The sequence below is a fragment of the Centrocercus urophasianus genome, unplaced genomic scaffold, assembly GCF_019232065.1.
Source record: "Centrocercus urophasianus isolate 14NV4802_14NV808 unplaced genomic scaffold, USGS_Curo_1.0 seq_10, whole genome shotgun sequence".
In the NCBI taxonomy this organism is placed as follows: domain Eukaryota; kingdom Metazoa; phylum Chordata; class Aves; order Galliformes; family Phasianidae; genus Centrocercus; species Centrocercus urophasianus.
Window position 1 is genome coordinate 18,706,850 of NW_024884142.1, and position 19,596 is coordinate 18,726,445.

General features: G+C 35.1%; 1 protein-coding gene across 1 annotated transcript in view; it reads right to left on the minus strand.

The window, feature by feature from the left end:
* The window catches only part of KHDRBS2 (KH RNA binding domain containing, signal transduction associated 2), a gene marked incomplete at its 5' end in the record, with an annotated part of 242,716 nt that extends 238,401 nt beyond the window's left edge, over positions 1-4,315 (minus strand). The window contains one exon of the mRNA XM_042821016.1: positions 4,196-4,315. Within this exon, the coding sequence (XP_042676950.1) occupies positions 4,196-4,315 (120 nt within the window). The remainder of the gene's footprint in view (positions 1-4,195) is intronic.
* Between the last annotated feature and the right edge of the window lie 15,281 nt (positions 4,316-19,596).

The window sequence follows — 19,596 nt, forward strand, 5'->3', positions numbered from 1 at the left end:
GGAATATTCACAGAACTGCCACTGCTAGAAGTCTCTAAATTAATCCAGTTTTTTTGTTTCTTTGGGTTTTTTTTTTTTGAGGGGGTTGGTTGTACATTTTTAATGTAGTATTGATACACAATAAAACACAGTCATTAATCAATCAGAATAACGGCTGATTAATCAGATACAGTGGAAAATTCAGAATTCAGCTCAGACTTCTTTTCATCCCAAGAAATTTCTGTTATTCTTATTTAGACAGTCTCTTGCTTGTAATTTTAATCTGATCTACACAACTTATGAAGGGGAAGGACATTTAAAATACAGATGAAAAAGAAATGCTTCAAGTTACTGAGTAGCATTTAACTTCATTTAATGAATTATATCCTTGACAGAATTGCAAAATGACTGACCAAATGTTGATGGCTGCTTTACAGCCGTTACATGGACAAGACTTGCATTAATATATTCTGTCATTCAAATTATTTACAATCCCTTCAGGATCTCTGAAAACAAAAAAATAATCCTATTAACTTCTGCTAAATTTATTAGAATGAGGAAAATTACAAAACCAGCTTTCTAATCCTGCAAATAGCAACTTCATCCAAGATCTGATTTGAATGCTATATAAGAAAGTTTTTAGTGGAGAGATCCACTCTTAAGTGTAATCTATATTCAAGATACTGTACTTCATCGTGCAAATCACCTGTGGATTCTGTTTTAATATCACAGAGATCAAAATACTTTACAAGATTTCAGCTGAACAAAGACATTTAGTTTCAAGAGTAGTGTCATGTGACATGTTATGTACCACATAAACAGTTTACATTTGATAAAGAAGAAATGTGACCAGTACAATCATTCTAGGAACTTTCATAAGATAGCTAAAACAAAGAATAAAGAATCTGAATTAAACTAAATTTGCCATTTTTATTAAATTAGCTTAACTTTCTTCACCAAAAACATTCACCCTAAAGAAGGACACCAGCAGTCTTTCAAGGCAGTAAGGGGTTTGATTCTATTATTTTTTTCCTCGAAGTGATAGTTAAGCCTCCAGAATGAAGTCATCAGAAGCTGGGAAGCTCAGCTGAAGATAGCCAATTTCTCAGACAGACTATTGCCAGATAACTAGGCTGCTGCCTCTGTGAAGGGAAGAGGCTTAATTACCCTGCTAAGAGGCTGCGGCTTGCAGTTTGCAACTCTGCATCATGGAAACCATTCTAAGAAAAAACAACCTATATAAGCTTACGTTCCTTCATATTGAATCGTAGTGGTTTTATGAGTTAATGAGTGCACCCTGGAACACCTCTGTTGTAATTTTTTCTTCATAAGATCATAGGATTTCAACAGTGACTTCCATGATAATAACGAAGGTATAAATTATATTTGTTTAGATGCTTTAACCCAAAGCCCTTATAGGAAAGGGAGACTCTAATCCCAAGGTGTTGGCTTGCAAATAAAAAAGCTGTACATCAAATTTCTAAATTGTGGCTTCTATTTTTCAGCAACAAGATCATCTGATTTTTCTTTCTTTCCTTTAAGAAATAACTCACTCTTTTTCCACATCTGATTTACTGGATGTATGACATACAAGTGATTAATGGCAAATTTTTTATGAACAACCCTGCACAACCTTTATATTGAACAGTTAAAAAAAAAAAAGTTGAAAGATGGAGAAGTCAGTAATAAATACTCTTCTGAGCATTTTTGTTGGTCTGTATTAGATGGAATGCTTATATAAAAAACTGAATGACAGTATGAGACAGGAAAAATAGAAAGATACTATACTGTTTCTGAAAGAATTTTGAGGTTATTAAAAATACCTGCTGCATTGAGGGGCGTGTAAAAAGGAAAATAAGAAAGACATAACTTTAACAGATCTGGTAACTTAAGAGATAACCCTGTTGCTAGTAACAGGCTTTGATTCTATTTTTCTGTTGTCTGCAACAGCAATTTCACAAATCAAACTGTAGACACTTGAATAGAGACAATTTTATAATACCTATTCTGCAATTTCAAGAGTGGTTTAAGTACTAAAAGCCTTCTGTGTTCAATTTAATTCTCTCTTAAACCTTAAAATGCTGCCTCTGCTTCTAAACCTGTCACAAAAGGGATCTATCCCCACTGCAATGTAACATAGACAGCATCCTACACCTCCAGACCAAGGACTCCTTGAGCAATTTGCATTGTTTCATGTGTAGCCATAGTAAAAACAAATGTTGTTAAAGGAATGATATTGCTCCTAAAAAGACTAAAGAGGTTGTAAATAATTTGAAACAACTTTTCTTTTAAACTGGTCAGATTTTTTTTATTTTTATTTTTTATCAAAATTTGTACACTCTTAGACAATTCCTCCAGATTAACACATCCCGCTCATCAAGCACTGTCCAGCAAAGCTCATCAACGAAGAGTAAATTAATAATTTAAACTGATGTTCTTCAAATGTAAGCACCTCTCAGACTGAACTGTTTGTAAAGCGAAAGTATGATTAGCTGCTCTTATACCATGCTTTGCTAAATATATAAAATTAATGTCTTTTTTCACCCAATTTTTTCTGTTTGTGGATGTTTATAAAGCAATCTCCAGCAACCACTAAGTACTAATTTTGACTGTCCTTATGTTTACAACTCATCAAGAAAGGACAAGACACTAGACTACAGCAATCAGCAGCTTGATACAAATTTCAAATCTAATCCTTGAAGGATGGCAGGAAACCTGCAGTTCCGAGAATTATTCCATTCTGAACATAAAACCTTGCTAGAAAATCAACTATAGAAACTTTCAAAGAGTGCATTTTGCATTACTGAAAGATTTTCATCTCCACTGCACTGCTGTGGGCTTTTTTTGTTTAACAGCTCAAAACTTGAGGAAATACTTGATATATTTTAATACTTATTAATATAGCAAGTTAATTAAAGTAAATTTAGTTTAACGTAATAATATTCAGGGAATATATTGGACAGATTATTGCAGTTGTCTTTTAAGTAGTTTGTCTTTCTTTCTGCTATCTTCATAAAATAATTATTACATTATTGTTACAGCACTATTATATTCTTATTAAGAACTTCAGGTCACCTATCGCATTTATACAAAATACTACAAATCCAGGCAAAGTACATCAAGCTAAGCAGCAAGAAAGTAATTCCCTAAAGCACTGCATGCATTTCTAAGATCTTTACAATTTAGATGATTGCATTATCTCAGTTTTTTATTCAATAGTCAGGAGATAAATGACAGCTAGAATGACTGAATATTTTTTTTTTTTTTTTAAACACCTTTCATTTTATTTGATAGACTTTTTACCCATAGTAATTTATTCCTATCACTGATGAAAATATAAAGCAAAAGCCTGAAAGTACAATCATGGCTAATGTTGAGCCCAAGAAAGAAAAAAACACTGTAGAGATAAATGGAGATGTCTACCATTTCAGTTTGAATGCCATTACAACAAGTGATTAGGTAAAATAAAAAGCTGTATTAATAAAACTATGTTTTCTTCATGCACACATATTTTCTTGTAAAGATATGAAATGATTTACATTTCACGTAAAAGGATAAGAAAAAAAACTTCAGACAAACAGTTTAATTTGAGGTTCTTTTGCAAAGAAAACTTTTTTTTTTTGTATCAATCGTTAACAGTGAGAACAAAACAACATATGAGCAAAGTATTTTTTATAAAAGGCACAGATATTCTCAAATTCATAACTTGCAGAAGTCTTGCTATTTTCGTTTACAACTTCATACTGCACAGAAAATCCCCTAATTTATATAAAAAGATGCAGCACACATAAATTATCATTTTAGATTTACTTAACGCTGTTTTTTTATTATTATTAGAATATTTATTATTAGAATATTTTTTCCTGAACTGGTTCTATCTTTTCTAAAACTACAGTATCTTGTCATTAGCAAAAAAAACGATTCCATGAGAAAACAATTCAGTGTTTTTCCTTAGGACCACCTCCAAAACCCAAACTAATGTAAATTAAATAAATAAATAAATTCAAATTTCATAGCTTTTCTGAGAAATCCTCAGACAGAACTTAGATCATTCAGTATCTTATAACAGATACATTCAGACAGAAGCATTATTTCTAATTATTCAAATATTTTGAAGCCTGCACAATCAGAGACAATAAAAAAATTATCAAATGCACGGATTTTTCACTAATCTATTGAGAAAGATTTTATAAGTGTTAGACTATATTTACAGTACCTTTGGGTATTGTTTGACAGGGATCAGAACTCTCTCTGACAACTTTATGTTCTTGTTGCTGATAACATCAAGGTATTTCTTTTCCTCATCTTCCTTCTTTCCTTCAGAACCCTGAAATTTTTCAATTTCTGAAAACAATAGAAAAAGAAAGCAATCAGTGACATTTGTCATTCTCAGAAACTTTAAACTTCTACATCACAGTACAGATTTTGCACTCACATGACATGCACTATTAATTTTGAAAAAACCTGGACTATCATCAGTGTTGAGAGGCATAGGTGGTAGCTCACAGTTTGTACTATGATTCATTCTTTTCCAGCTGAAATTGACTCCAAATGATCACAGTAGGAACAGGAAAAGATGAAGCTTATGATTCAAGCAATCAATGTTTTAAAGAGGATCACATCATCACAGCTTGATGATATTTTGTAAATGTAACGTGCCAGAATTAGTCAAAGCTTCAAAGGCTAAACTTAAGGAAGAGTACTAAAGCACTAAAGAATTATTTTGAAGTTGTTCAAAGTAAATTAAGAAATAACTCTTGTACAAAACAATTTTTCACTAAAGGACTGCAAAAGTAATAATTATACATGATAATAACGATAATGTGTAGAACATTTGATAGGATTTACAAAAGCAGCTCCAAAATATACTCAGATTAGATAGTTTTGAGTGCTTTCACACAAACTTTAATTTTTGAAGTCCTTTAAGCTTCAAAAAGGAGAAGAACATCAATCAAATTTACTACCCTGCAAAGAATATTGAATGTGGTATTGTAGTTCTCTATAGTATGGGTGTTATATAAAAAACTGCATTTGCAGCAGCATCATTATTGACAAGAAGGAAATTGCAATGCTTACAATGAGTTAATTAAATGACTTAAAGGGACAGCTGTGAGTCTGAGAAACATGCATTTTCATGGCCAACAGAGCAGGCATGGGAATTAGAAACACACTGACAGCAGTGTGTAACGCACGTAAAAGCTTATTTAATGTCATAAGAAGTAGTTAAAACAATGTAAATTCCAATGATTCACAAAGATTGTTATTCCTTTCAAGTAAGACTGGTGGGAAAAGGAGCTTTCGCAGAAGACAGTGTGATAAAATAATTACTGGACCAAGACAAAACATATCAATTTTCTCTGTTTAACTAAAGTTGTTCTTTATTCTGTATACTCCTTGTCATTCCATGACTACGACCATGATAGACGGTGTAGGGTTCTATTGTGAAAAAATGAGGACCAGGATCATGTGCTTACTCCAGGTGGAGGTTTCATCACTTATACATTGTGATTTGCTATCCAGCTGTGAAACTTCTGGTCACATATAACACACATTGGAAAAAGATAACACATCTTTACACTTCAGAACTTCAGGTTTATTTTCATGAATTCAACCAATTTCTGTTTACCAAAATACATGGTTAGTATAGGATTTTGAGAGCAATAACAAATGAAGATCCAGAAGCATCAGCATTCTCCAGCAAGAATAAAAACAAGGAACCCAACAGAACATTTTCAAGAAGACTCATCCTAGGCAGAAACAGAAAAAGCAGCATTCTTTGAAAAGAATGTTCACGTATTTTCCACCCACTTTTGCTCTGAGCTAACTGAATTAAGCAGGGTGACAGATAACTATTCAATTACCTCCTACAGTATCTGTCAATCCCCCAGCACGCTTCATTCTCCTCTTTCATCTCTAACAGTTCTGTCGCACTTTCTTCTGTATAATACACATGTATCTTATCTCTCTTAATTGAAAGAGAACGTGAATATCACAGCTATGCAAAACAGCTCACAACTAGGAAAGTGTCAGAGACTAAAGGCATTTCTAACAGCTTTTAGAGACTTTTTTTCTTATTCCCATGAAAATTGATCTTCCGTTCTCTCCATATCTCGAGCTGCAAAATTCTGGAAGAGGTGTCACCCTGTTCTGTTTTTGAAGGAAATAACTTTTTTTTTTTTCCTCCTTTTTCTCACTGATTTGGCATAAACTACAATAGCTGACTGAGACGTTCTTACTTTTTCAAAACTACTTGCTTTAATCTTCAGAGTGCCAATAAAAAAAGTTGATTATAGTTCACTCCAACATGCTTGACACCTATTGCAAAACTTTCATGATGAATATAGTTTTTCCATTAAAATTAGGCTGCTCACAGTAAAAACATTCTTTTGCTACACTTAGAGTCATGTCAAAACTCATCAAAAAATAATGTGCTTCTTGTCAGCCTGTCCAACCTACCAAAAAATGAAATCTACACATCCCTTTCTCTGCTGTCAACATTTGCCACCCACTGAAAGGATTTCTGAAAGCCTACCTTGCATCTTACCTATGGGGATTCCTCTATTTGCAGCAGAGGCATTATTTCAGTAAAGAAGCATGACCTGTTGTTACAAGGTCTTGCCTTTTAAAAAATGATCTGTCTCCATTAATGGGAGTGATTCCATAGCGAGAATTTCACCAGCCTCTTGTCTGCATACAGTAATACATAGAGCAGCATTACATAACACTCTGAGAAGTACACATTTTCATCATTTGCTTCTAGTTTGGTGAATGGAACAACGTTTGTACTGAAAGAGAAAGAATATGCCAGTAAAAAACAGCAAGTCCAAAATCACTGACATCTTCATCTTTAAAAGAGTTTGTCTTAATAAAAATCACACACTTGGAACCTCTAATGCCTACAATACTGTTAAAATTGCACAACATCCCAAAGTATTTTTAAAATAGTAAATACTGAAAATACACATGAAGGCTATCTAAGCTGTTTCAGTTGTAATTGAAAGCAGAGCTACTGGGTTTTTGGGGAGAAAAAAAAGCCAGATGATTTAACAATACAATTGAACAAATTACAGTGAAGTTAATCTGTAAGAATAGAAAATCCTAAGAGATTTCCTGTTGCTAAAAGGAAATCTAAATTCCCAAAAGACTGGCTAATTAAAAGTAAATAGTTTTGAGGCTAGCAAAAAAGGGGAAGGGTTATCAAGACAGCACAACCAGCCAGAGCCTCTGAAAATTACCCATTGGCTCACTCCATTCACCCAGAACTACATGCACCTGTTGGCAACATTCCTCCACTGTAGTTACACATATTCATTCACTGACACAGCTTGTAGGAATGACTCAGCAAGATCCTACAAGCGTAACAGCACTTATATATCTGTCAAATTTGCTTGAACTTGCCCACAATATTTAAATGTCATTGCAGTCAAAGACAGAATGGACAAGATAGCATAAATCCTATATCCTTAAGAAGTTTCTTAATAAAAGGTAGTGATATAGAGAAGTTAAGCATCTACAGACAATCCACACTGATTAAATCCAAAGATAATTATCATGAAACCAAAGGAGGAGAAAGTAAAACTGCACAGAGACTGAGTAGAATTGAACTTAAGATTTCCTACCCATCTCTTTCTATAGACAATTGATTTTTACTGCTTGGTTAACAGTTTGAGAGCTCTCAACAACTTGCAGAGATATGCAAAGGTATCTCTAGATTATTGTATCAGTAGAAATACAAATATTTACTCTATCTATTCATTGATCTATAGCTAGATCAGGATAAATTAGAAAATCCGTAAGGATTAATAGTGTTAAATAACTAGAAAATTTTACAGGTAGAAATATCAGATACTGATAACTACCTGAACACTTTCTGCTCAGGCACACATTTCTAGGGAGAAAATTAATTCTGACTGCCAAATAGTTCTAGCTTGATTGCCAACTAATTCCTCATTACACTATTCCATGTAATTCTAGATACAGATCAACTGTAATCACTAAAAAAAAAAAAAAAATAGTATTTACGATGAAATTTACCACTACATACAAAGTTAAACTTTTGGAGTCTTTGTCTCACCAGTAAAAACAGTAACAAACAACAATCACTCAAGATCAGCAGCAGTGTATGCAGCATAAACAAATGATCAAGGATGCATGTTCAGCATAGTGACCTACTGAAATATAGTATCTCATGAAATTAGTCACAGCAATGCCTGTCAAAAGACAGTAATTTCTTCATTGCTTTTTAGAGAATATTCTTAGTACAAGGACTACACTGACAAAAAAAAAGGAAGCCACTATTTTTGAAATAGTGAAATTTTGAAGACCATTCAATGTGTATATTAAGTATATTTGAAATCAAATATATCTTTCTTCGTAGAGTTAGCTTGCATAGGCTAGGATGAAGGTTTGACTGTTCACTGTTGTATTGCTAGAATGACTGAACTCAGTATAGTTCTCCTTACCTCTTACCTTCAGAGCAGCTAAGGTAGTATAATGAATGTGCTATCAGGTAGATGAAAGACCAGCCTGAAAGTTGTAGAGGTATTTTTTCTTGAATTGCAATTTTCTTCAATCTGAAACTACTCATAGAAATAGGAAATACAGAGAAGGAAGATTTACTCAGACCAGAGCACAAAAGAAAGCAAAAACCACCAAAAAATATCAAGAGCATGTTATTTCTGAACACATCCTTAGGTGTCCTTGAATTTAACATTTTAGAAAACTCCATTTCTGTGGTGTTTCAGAAACAGAAAGCAGTTATTTGTCAACAAAGACTTTTGTAGCTTCTACTGTGTTACAGCCCATTCAACAATGCATTTGCACATGCTCAAGTGCTCTCCTGGATTAATCTAAAGAGAAAACATCAATGCTGTGTTACATACTGTACAGTGCAGAGCAGATAAGCATAGGGTGAAAGATGAATTGATTGGCAAAGTCACCAGCAAGTCCCTCAGTGAGATATTTATTACTTACATCTTCCTATCTGAAAGCCAATGTTATTCTGGAGGTACTCTGTGTAGCTGGAAGTATTCTGTCTCTTCACAGTTGCCACAAAGGAGGAAAGCCTTTCTTTTTCTTCCTCAGTCCTAGAACTTACTAGCGATAAAACATCTCCTATTCTGTTTTCAGAGCAAGATAGAGAATTGAACAGCAGGCTTTTTTTTTTTTTTTCTTCCTGGTCTTATTTAGCCATTTCAGGGTTTTTCTGTACTGTGAGACAGAAAAGCTACAGAGTATATAGAGTAAGAACGACATCTGAAAGTACACTGTATTGAAAACTATGAATAAATGCAACTTACTGAAGTAAAGACCTGGTAAAAAAAATCTCACTGTGGCTCAGACTTCTCACCAACCGCTCTTGCTTTTCCAGTCAGCAGTGACAATAATGAGCTAATAACCTATGCTCACATAGTTATTTAAGTATGTGAAAGGAGTCTACATACCTTTGAACAGCAGTTTCCATTTAGGATGTGACCACAGATCTTGAGCTCAAAAAGTTAACTGTATTTGAAATAGTGACAAGAAAACTTCAAAAGAGCCAAATAACTGATGAATTACTGAGAGATGGAAGATATTCTGGGTGTCTCAGAATAATACTGTAGCTTCCTATCATGTTTATGTCAGAAAATACAAAGCAATGTCTCGAATACCACACAGTATCAAACAATCATATATTAAATATATACTTATAACTGGGTAAGAAAAATGAAAGAGGGAAAACGAAAATTCAGTGCTTATGTGTGTTTATGTGATCATATGTACCTAGCTATCTGCAATGATACACTCTCTTAAACATCCATCCTTTTATCACAATCTAGTTACATTTACAAGAAAGCTTCACTCTGGCACTTACTGGCCCTACATAGGCCAGATACGTTCAAGGCTGCAGTGTTTTTTTGGTTTTGTTTTTTTTTTGGGGTCGGGGGGTTGCGTTTTTTTTTTGTTGGTGGTGGTGTGGTGGTGTTTTCTGTGGCAAAGATTAATTTTTAAGATATTCAGAGAGGCTTGCTAGATGTTTTCAGAATTCTGTAATTCTTCCGAAAATTCGTATTATCTGCTATTACAAAGGCAGATTACTAACCTGTTTCTCCTAGATTTTATAATTGATGTGTGCTTTCTCTTGCTGCAGATTTTAATTTACCTTATAGAATCATAGAATGGTTTGGGTTGGAAGGGACCTTTAAGATCATCTATTTCCAACCCCCTGCCACACCTCTCCCTAGACCAGATTGCTCAAAGCCCCATCCAGGCTGGCCTTGAATGCTTCCAGGGAGGGGACATCCACATCCTCTGAGGGCAACCTGTTCCAGTGTTTCACCATCCTCACAGTAAAGAATTTATTCCTAATATCTAGTCTGAATCTACCTGCCTCCAGTTTAAGACCACTTCCCTTTGTCCTTTTGCTACCAGCTCTTCTGAAAAGTTCCTCTCCGAGTTCCTTATATCAGACTGAAAACAATTATAAATAATATTTTTGCATTAAAAACATTGGAGATCTCGGTGTTGCTCTGAGCCTTTACTCTCAGGACTGTACAAACAGATCCTTGCTCCAGGGAATCAATAAATGTACACTAAGGTTATTTCAGGCTGAGAGACTTGGGGGTGTTCAGCTTGGAGAAGAGAAGGCTTTGGAGAGACCTGAGAGCAGTCTTTCAGTATCTACAGGGAGGCAACAAGAAAAAAGTGGACAGACTCTTTAGCAGGGTCTGCACTGATAGGACAAGGTGAAATAATTTCAACCTCAAAGAGCGAAGATTTAGAATAGAATCTAAGGAAAATAGGGTTTTTTTGTTTGTTTTTTTGGGGGGTTTTTTGTTTGTTTGTTTTTTACAATAAGAATAGTGAAGCACGGGAACAGGTTGCACAGAGAGGTGGTGGATGCCCAGTCCTTGGAGACATTCAAAGTCAGGCCGGACAAGGTCTGAGCAACCTGATCTTGCTTTAGGTGTCCCTGCCCATTGCAGAGGAGTTGGATGCGATGCCCTTTAGAGATCCCTTCCAATTCTATGATTCTACCATCTAACATCCAGTACTGTTTTATTATCAACAAAAGCTAAAATATATGGTCAGGTCAGCTACATAAACTCATATGTTTATTAATATGCTGTGAAAAATCGAGGAATAATTTAGTAACTTTAACATTTAGTAATATATATAAGGTCCTATCTCTGTGTTGTTCTGTGGAATTTTCACAGAACTTGACAGAATACACTCACAACCACACCACATTTGTTAGATTTTCCTCTCCTATACTGCATTTCAAGCCATCTCCCTAAGTATCAACTGATGAAATACCTATTTTCAGACATGGCCAGGGGGATAATAATTGGTAAAGAGGTGCCAACATTTGGGCCACTGCACTGGCCCTGTTCAGTTTAATGAAATAGCCACAATGTTTTTAAAACTAGTCCAGTTATCACCTACAAATAGAAACAAATGCTATTTGTAGCAGGCATAGGGTTAGTAGCTATGCACTAGTTTTAGATAAGTGACACTGAGTGTTCTTGGCTGCCATTTGTCAACATGGCAAATGGCACTTAGAACTGAGGCAAGATTTGAGACATTCTTCTGATTCAATCTAATCTGTTCAACAAAAATTAAGAAATCTAAGTCTTGCCTGGAAATAGAATTCTCTATGGCAACTGCAGAAAACAAAATAGCAAGCAAGAGAGCTTTTTTTCTTAGAAAAGCAAACATGTTAGCACCAGGTAATGTGATTTTGTTACACCAGGCTATTTGACATGGGAAATTAAAACTCATCCTAGAGAAGTATTACAACCTCACATAGCAGTAAACAAGATGCATACTTTTCATAGGCTTGTCACCTTGCCTTAAGAATACTTGTTTTCTTTGTAGGCCAAAGCAATAAATTAAAACATGCAATGTTGAGGAGACTTGCATCACTTTCTGAAAATATCCTTCAATCTCTCCAACTACGTTTATAGGAATCAATTTTAAAAGGCAAAGAAACCCTGTTTGAACCTGTCTGCATCCCACTTCATCACTGCTGAACATGAAAGGCTATTATCTTGTCAGAGCGGAAGAAAGGGGCCCAAAATAATGCTTTCAAATAATATTAGTAGAATGTGTGCACTTGACGCACATCCAAAAATTCAGTGATAGGAAACCTCTCTTCTTTTTTCTCAACTTAGTTCTTTGCTTCTTACTTAATTAAGGAAACTTTAAATGTTAAGATACATGTCAGCTGCTGTACTAACCAGATAGTATAGATTCAGATGCCAAGAATACACACATCACAGATAAACTCATTAAAACAGAACAGTTAGGTGAAACAAAATCCAGAAGAAGCAAGAACAGTGACAAGATGTGACTCACACTGTGAGCAACCTGAGAAGTCCACACTGGCAGTGAAATCTGCTTCTAAGGAACCTGCATGACTGCTTACTTTCTAAACATTTTTTGAATCTTTGTTGATACTGAGCTCTTATACAAGTGCTATACCCATGGATGAGACCCAGAAGTTGCAATTCGACCTCCAGCAGGCTCAAAGTACCCACCCTGGTACACAGTGACTGGTGATCATTCTTCAACCTGCCAAAAATCCATGGATGTATTTCAGGTTCTCAACACCACTTTTAAATGCTGAAGTTGTATCAGCAACACATAACAAAACCAAATATATTTTCATCTCCCATGTATGACTTTCCACAGTGACAACTTCAAGTCCAAATAGTTTCAAGGCAAATCATAGGATGCAGCATTTCTAAAAGAGGGCATAAAATTCCATGCCATACACCATGCTGATTTAATTTACTCCCCAAGAACTGTACAAATTCCACTGTAGCATGAGCATGGAAATAACAGGCTTCAGCAATGTGGCAGGTACAGTTTTGCCAAAGTCTGTTATGACTCTTTCCCAAGTGTCTGATCTTTGGCATTGCTTTTTTCTTGTTATCATTACCAAACCATACAGTAAAAAGAAAGAACTAATGAATTTGTTTCCTCTGTATTTGTTACCAGTATATTTCTCCCTCCATAATATCCTTTTCTGCTCTATGCATGCTTTATATTCCAGATTCCTCTTACATCTCTCATCTGCCTAGGTGGAAAGGAGTCAGAAAACGTTTTGGTTGACTTGAAGGGTAGCATAAGCAGCTGTTTTCTATCTGTCAGAATGGGTACTGTGTGAAAAGCAGAATAAATTTCTCAGTTTTTTTCACCAATTGGAACACCGTTTCATTTTGCTATCCAGAAGCTAGTCATATAAATCTAACAATATGCCCTGCTTTTCTTTTGAAGCAATTCTTCCCTCTACAAAAAGTCTCTGGCAGGTAAGCCTTTAATAGTGAATGTGAATACAAGAACAACTGCCATGCTTAGACTTGTCAAGCTAATGAAAAATGCTCATTATACTTGTATGTCTGTTAACATCCTTCTCTTCCTTCCTCTCTCTTCCACTCTGTAAGTCATCTTGGTGATTATCTCACTATTACTGTTCATTATCAGTTATTCAAATTAGTTCTACTGAGAGCTTTTTTTCTTTCCCCTGCACACAGGTTAAACAGCAGCAAGTTCTTTAAGACTGGCCAGATTTGAAAACCATCCTGCTTCATGGCAAGCATCCTAATTAACTGTGCCCAGACAACATGACTCATACTACTATAGCTTTCATATAATGAAATACCTAATAAAAAGGGAATACAATTCACAATGAAAATGCTGGAAGAAAATGCTCATTTTGCTGTATATTATGTTTAAAACCTTCCATCTAGCTACATGTCTGTCATTGATGATCCCAGCAGCTAAAAAAAAGAAACAGCTGTCAATTTCCTCCTGCTTGGAAGAATGCACAGGGTACAGTAAAAAAAACTCAGGCAAACACATATTGATTCAAGCATGCTGAAGAGTTTGTCAGCTGCCTTGAACAGCACAGGAAAGAGCCTCTTGAGTTCAGAAAATGCCAAGGGCACATTCGTGAAGAAGAAAACGTCCAGGGGAACACCGTGTTGCAAGACAATCTGTTCTGCTGCAAAACATTTCAGCTTGGGCTCAGCCCAACACAAGAACTGCAATTCAACGTGCAGCCACTGAGAAATTCAATATTTTTGTGAAAACGTTCATTTTTGCAATAAATTGTAGACTTTTCATAAAAAACTACTCCAGTAGGGCTAAGTAGATAGAGTGTATTTTCAAAATGCTGATGAAAATCACACAGCCTTCCCTTTGTTATAAGTCTGGATGCCACAAGTGACAGCTGGCAGCACTGACAGATGCATCATTTCAATTTTATGGCGAAATGAAAAAAGATCTGGTTTCCATCAGAAAGCATCCAGCAGAGAAAGAGAACTGCTGATAATCACGAGAAGCATGTGTGTTCTTGCAGGTCCAGCTTCATGGCTGCCCATCTGGGTGACTCAGAATATTAATACTCATTTTAGAAGTACTTAGAAGGATGATATAAGGATGAAATATAAGGATGAAATATGGGGCTGTTAGTGCATCTGCAGCAACAGAAAGTGCGAAAAATTTAAAAGAAAAATTACAAAGTTGGATTTTATTTTTTTAAGAGTCATAGGATACATAAAAGAAATATTTTCATTATGATTTTCTAGTTTTCAGAGTCTTTCCTGGATGAAAAGTTTTTTGTGTCAATTATATTAGAGTTATATTAGGTTCAATTTTAGGAAGTAAAATGAAGCATTTTGACAGCTAAGAAAATACTGTAGAAGAGATTATATTAGACAGTCTGTGGACACATGTTTTTCACTGTAAGAAGTTTCTCAAAAAGGAGAAATCCAGAAGAAAGCTAGAAGACAGGGCAAGGAATATCAGAATTTGGAAAGGGAGGTGTCAGAGATGGTTGAGACATTAAAGAAAGTAAGAAGCAGATAAAAAAGAGATGGCAGAATCAACAAAAGAGAGAAGAAAGGAGAAAGTTCACATCATACTTTATCAGTCTTCTGCTTGAATTCGGTAAGTTATTGGGAAGGACATGAGAAATCAAGGGAATAAATCCAAAGACTATGCCTGAGGTGGAGAGCAAGCACAGATATTAAATAGAAAGGAGAAAGAATTGTTTCTGAATGAGAGCTGAAAGAAAATGTGCAAAAAGCAGACCTTCTCACTTACTAAGCATACTTTGAACTCAATATTAAATATTAATGTTATTTTTATATGTTTACACGTGAATTTATATATGCATGTCACTCCAAATGTAATGCCTATTTATTTCCATGGGAATTACAACAGATATAAAGAGAAGAACAACACTACTTATTAGAACAAATTCTCAGCTACTAAGTACTACTTTTCAACACAGTCACCACCGTTACCTATGCATTTTTCGGAGATCAACAAAAGCCTGCATGCTGCCCTCATCAAAATCTGCTCCAGTGGAAGTTACCCACTGTCACTATTGCCACTGCTGAAATGCACCACCTACTGCCACAGTGCACTCACATCCACACTTTGGTCTCCATGAACTTGCAGCAAACACTGACAAATGTCAACGGGTGCAATTTTTTCTGTGTGGAGCAACTCAATGACACACCTTTGCTTCATAGGCACTTCATGGTGTGTCAGACGCCATTTTGTCAGACTGTCCTCTGCTGCTGCTTATCACACAGCAACAAAACGTAATGGAATACTGGTGGGAAGGTTCAATCTCCTTGCCATACCACCAACACTGTGGGCCAACATAATAAAATACTTTCAGAGCAGCCTTCATATATGTTCACATACACCTATATAAAAATTATTTCCAGGTATATTTTTTGCTTTCATGGATCATAACCACGTACAGTTCAGTAATTTAGAGGAGAGAAGTAGTTCTGAAGGACACAATCTGATTAGTGTTACTGCAAAGAAGTAATGCTTAATAAAAGAAAGTGTAGTAAACCAACAGAATGAATGTATGAAGACCATCTCCTGCAAGGAAACTTCCAAGGATAAAACTAAACAGAAGCAATCAATTATGTCAGATAACATTCTTCATATAACTGGAGTCTAAGTGTGCACTACACGCTAAATGTCACTGTGGTATTTCCTAGAAAGTCCAATGCACCAAGTAAGGTTAAGACAAAGCACTAGACTGGCTCAGTAATTCAAATAATAGCAATGTTCTCCTTCAAAATATTTGTATAGCTGAAATTATGCAAAGAGACATGAAAGTAATTCTCTATTGAATCAATTTCACCTTTTGAATAAAGTTATTTCATATTTGGGTCCACATATCTAGCTACCAGTAGTTCAGAACAGCGCAGGAAAAAAATATGAATTAGTTTTCAACTCACTGATGTTTTCTGAATTACACACCGAAAAGCAAGAATTCAGATTTTCAAATATCATATAAATAACATGTTATTCTTTCTGAGGTGCTTCCTAGCTTTCCAGCTTAGAAATTGATGCTGCTAACATTAACCTCCTTGTCTGCATTAATCCACATATTCCAGAAGACGTGTGCTGCAACAGCCAACATCTTTACCAATTAAAACTGCAGTACACAAATTAAAGGCTAGGATATTGTTATAATACAAAGACAGACTTAAATGTGCACAAGAAAAATGCTATAATTATTCACGTAGTTAACTGAAATCCTTGGAACAATATAACCTATCATAACTAAGCAGTTGTCTGGCCATCTGCCAAAAGGAAATGGAAAATATGCAGATTTAGCTTCATGATGTATTTCGGGTTTTCTCTATTTTTCTATATTAATGTTCTCATCCTCATACTATATTGAAAACAATTCATAAAGACAAATTCTAAAGATTTTAAAATAAATGTTTCACAAGAAATTAGGCTGTTTTTATTAAAGACGAGTTGTCAGAGAAAGCTAAATGTAGAAGTCAGTAGAAGCACTTAGCTGACACAACCAAATCATAAGTAGTGCAGAATGAAGTAAACAGAAGACATCATGGAAGTATAGCAGACTTGTACTTGTGTGACAGCAGTTTTAACAACTGTATGCCAAAGGCATAAACATAAAACCTGCTGCAAAAGCCTTAAGTTTAAAATAAATATAAAAGCAGATTAGCACTAACATGTACATCCTGGAACTACCATGTTTCTGTTACATGATTCCCATCACTGTGCCATTTGTAGGATGAAAGGGCTCTCTGGAGATGAGATTTCATTAAATATATTCAGATCAAGCAATATTCTTTTCAAGTACAATTAGTAAAACAGTAGAGATAAGCCTAGGAAATGAAAGACCTGTTTTCAGTGAACACATATTAATTTACCCTCTTCCTGTTACGCAAAATTCCAACCAAACAGTGGTATTTAAGCAATCAGCACCAACTACATTCTTCAACAATACAGTTTAAAGAAAGGAAAGCACTATTCTCCATCTTTATACTGTTCTCACAGAAAGAACTTGAGAGGTAACAAACCTTGCACAAATTAAAAATATTTTTCTTCTACAATTGCTCTCTGCTCACAAACAGCTCTCCACGTAAAACTGAAATCCTTCTTTTTTAACATTAGCATTTAACTCTTGCATGGCAGAAGGAAAGTCTTGTAGACAGCTGTTTATTTCCTGAACACCAAGTTCTATCCAGTGATAAATGGACATCTGGATCCTGAATACACTTGTTACATGATGCAGAATGTATCTATGCAATGATCAAAATTATATAATCTATTTTTTGTTTCCATTCTTTGGAAAAAACACACAAGATGTTTCACTGATCAGAACTTTGTTTATGATGGCATTAAACACTAACCTTAAGCCTAAACTCAACTGAGTGAAATGGGCATTGGCACGTAAGAGCCACACTTCTGAAAGAAAATAAGTACCTAATACGGTAAGCATCTAATTCAACTATATGAATTTTGGGTTCAGAAAATATAACATGAAGTATAGTACAAAGTTCAATAAACCTCTGAAAAGGTTTCATTATTCTCAAGACAACGAATCCCAAAGGACAAAGCTGTTCACTTTTTTTTTAAGATTATATGTTTGAGTACAGACAAAAATCTAGTCTCCATTACAATAACCACTGTATGAAAATCCCCCTCTAAAAAGATCAGACAAAACCCACTCCTGATAACTTCCCAGCAAGTTATTAAATGAAACATGGAAGGAGAACAAAAACCAAGATGTTGATGGAGGGAATGGGAATTTGCAGTTACAGAAAACAATCTCTTTTGTGTACTGTGAGAAATCTTAGCTTTCCACCCACCTACACACTGTCACATTGCAGTGCTCAGTGACAGTGAAGGGCTGGTGGTGACAGCTGAGGAAGGATTTGCAGAAGGGTGAGGTAATGGCATTGTGACTTTAGAAGGAATTTCATCCCACCTTTAAGGGGCTACATAAGCAATGCAAACATTACACGATCAAACAAAATGAGATCATTAGCAACGTGAAAATGTGACTAGGAAATCTTATCTTAAAAGAGATTTTTCCCTTAGGCACTTCCATGATCCTGGACCCTATTCAAAGAAGCATTAAGAACAAAAATCTATACTGCAAGGCACATCCTTGAAAAAGGGTCTACGGCATAACGTTCTTAGAACTTAAAAATTAAATATATCTAATACACCAAATAATACATAGATAATTAACATTATAGGAAACACGAGTATTAACATGAAAGGCCATCACATAAGAAAGCATGAAAACAGCTCCTTGAGAATCTGACGAGGGTGATAAAGCTTGGCAGGCAGATCTTAGTGGGGAGATGACATCTCAATAGTGAATGATGAATGGCTGCTTGGGATAGCAGATCAGAGGATATGCTGAAGAAAACCAAAGACAGAAATGGATATCCTGTTTGATATAAAAAGAAGGAAGAGTCACTGGTGAAACTTAAAGAAAGAACAACAGTCACTAAAAAAGGCTATTTCAGAAGTGATGTGAAGGAATACAAATACGACATTCAGAGAACTATGTGGAAGAAAAGTGTCTCTACAGGAGAAAACGAGCTGGATGGACAGATTAGAAAGGCTAATCCTACATTGCTCACCTGCATCCAAGGCAGGAAAAGGAAAGTGAATCAGCATTTTCTTAGAACTCCTGGACATGGGTAGTGCCCCAAACGGTCTTATATATATATATATATTGCAGAAGTGAAGGCAGTTGGACATTCTCTAGTCAAGACTGGAGATCAAACATCCTTAGCAACTGATAAATATTAATATACCACCACATTATGCAATGACAACAAAACCTATTCTTAATTTTAGAAAGTTTCTCTCATATATGAATTAAGTCATAGAAACAGATGGTTAGAAGCCAAGCTTTTTCATAACAGAATGTTAATAGCCATGTTCTATTAAATAAAGTCACTAGTTTTATTTATAGCTCAGCCATATTTTTTCATGCTTATATCCTTCTTCCCGATAGCAGATAAATATGTTGTATACTTACTAAGAGCAGGCAAGAACATTGAAGGAATAATCCTAATATAAATGTAACTCTAAATCCTTACTGATAATTATTACATTTGTCAAACTATTTTATAGAACATAAGGTATCACAGGTACAGCATAAGTGAGATTCTGAGGTGAATTACATCTTCATTCCTTGTGCTACTACAACATAGTTATTGCTTTTAAAATTTTTGAACAGTGACAGTAGAAAGTCAAACAGAATGGAAGTTTGACTTCCTAAATAAAAATAAGTATCATTCAGTAAATCATACAGTATTC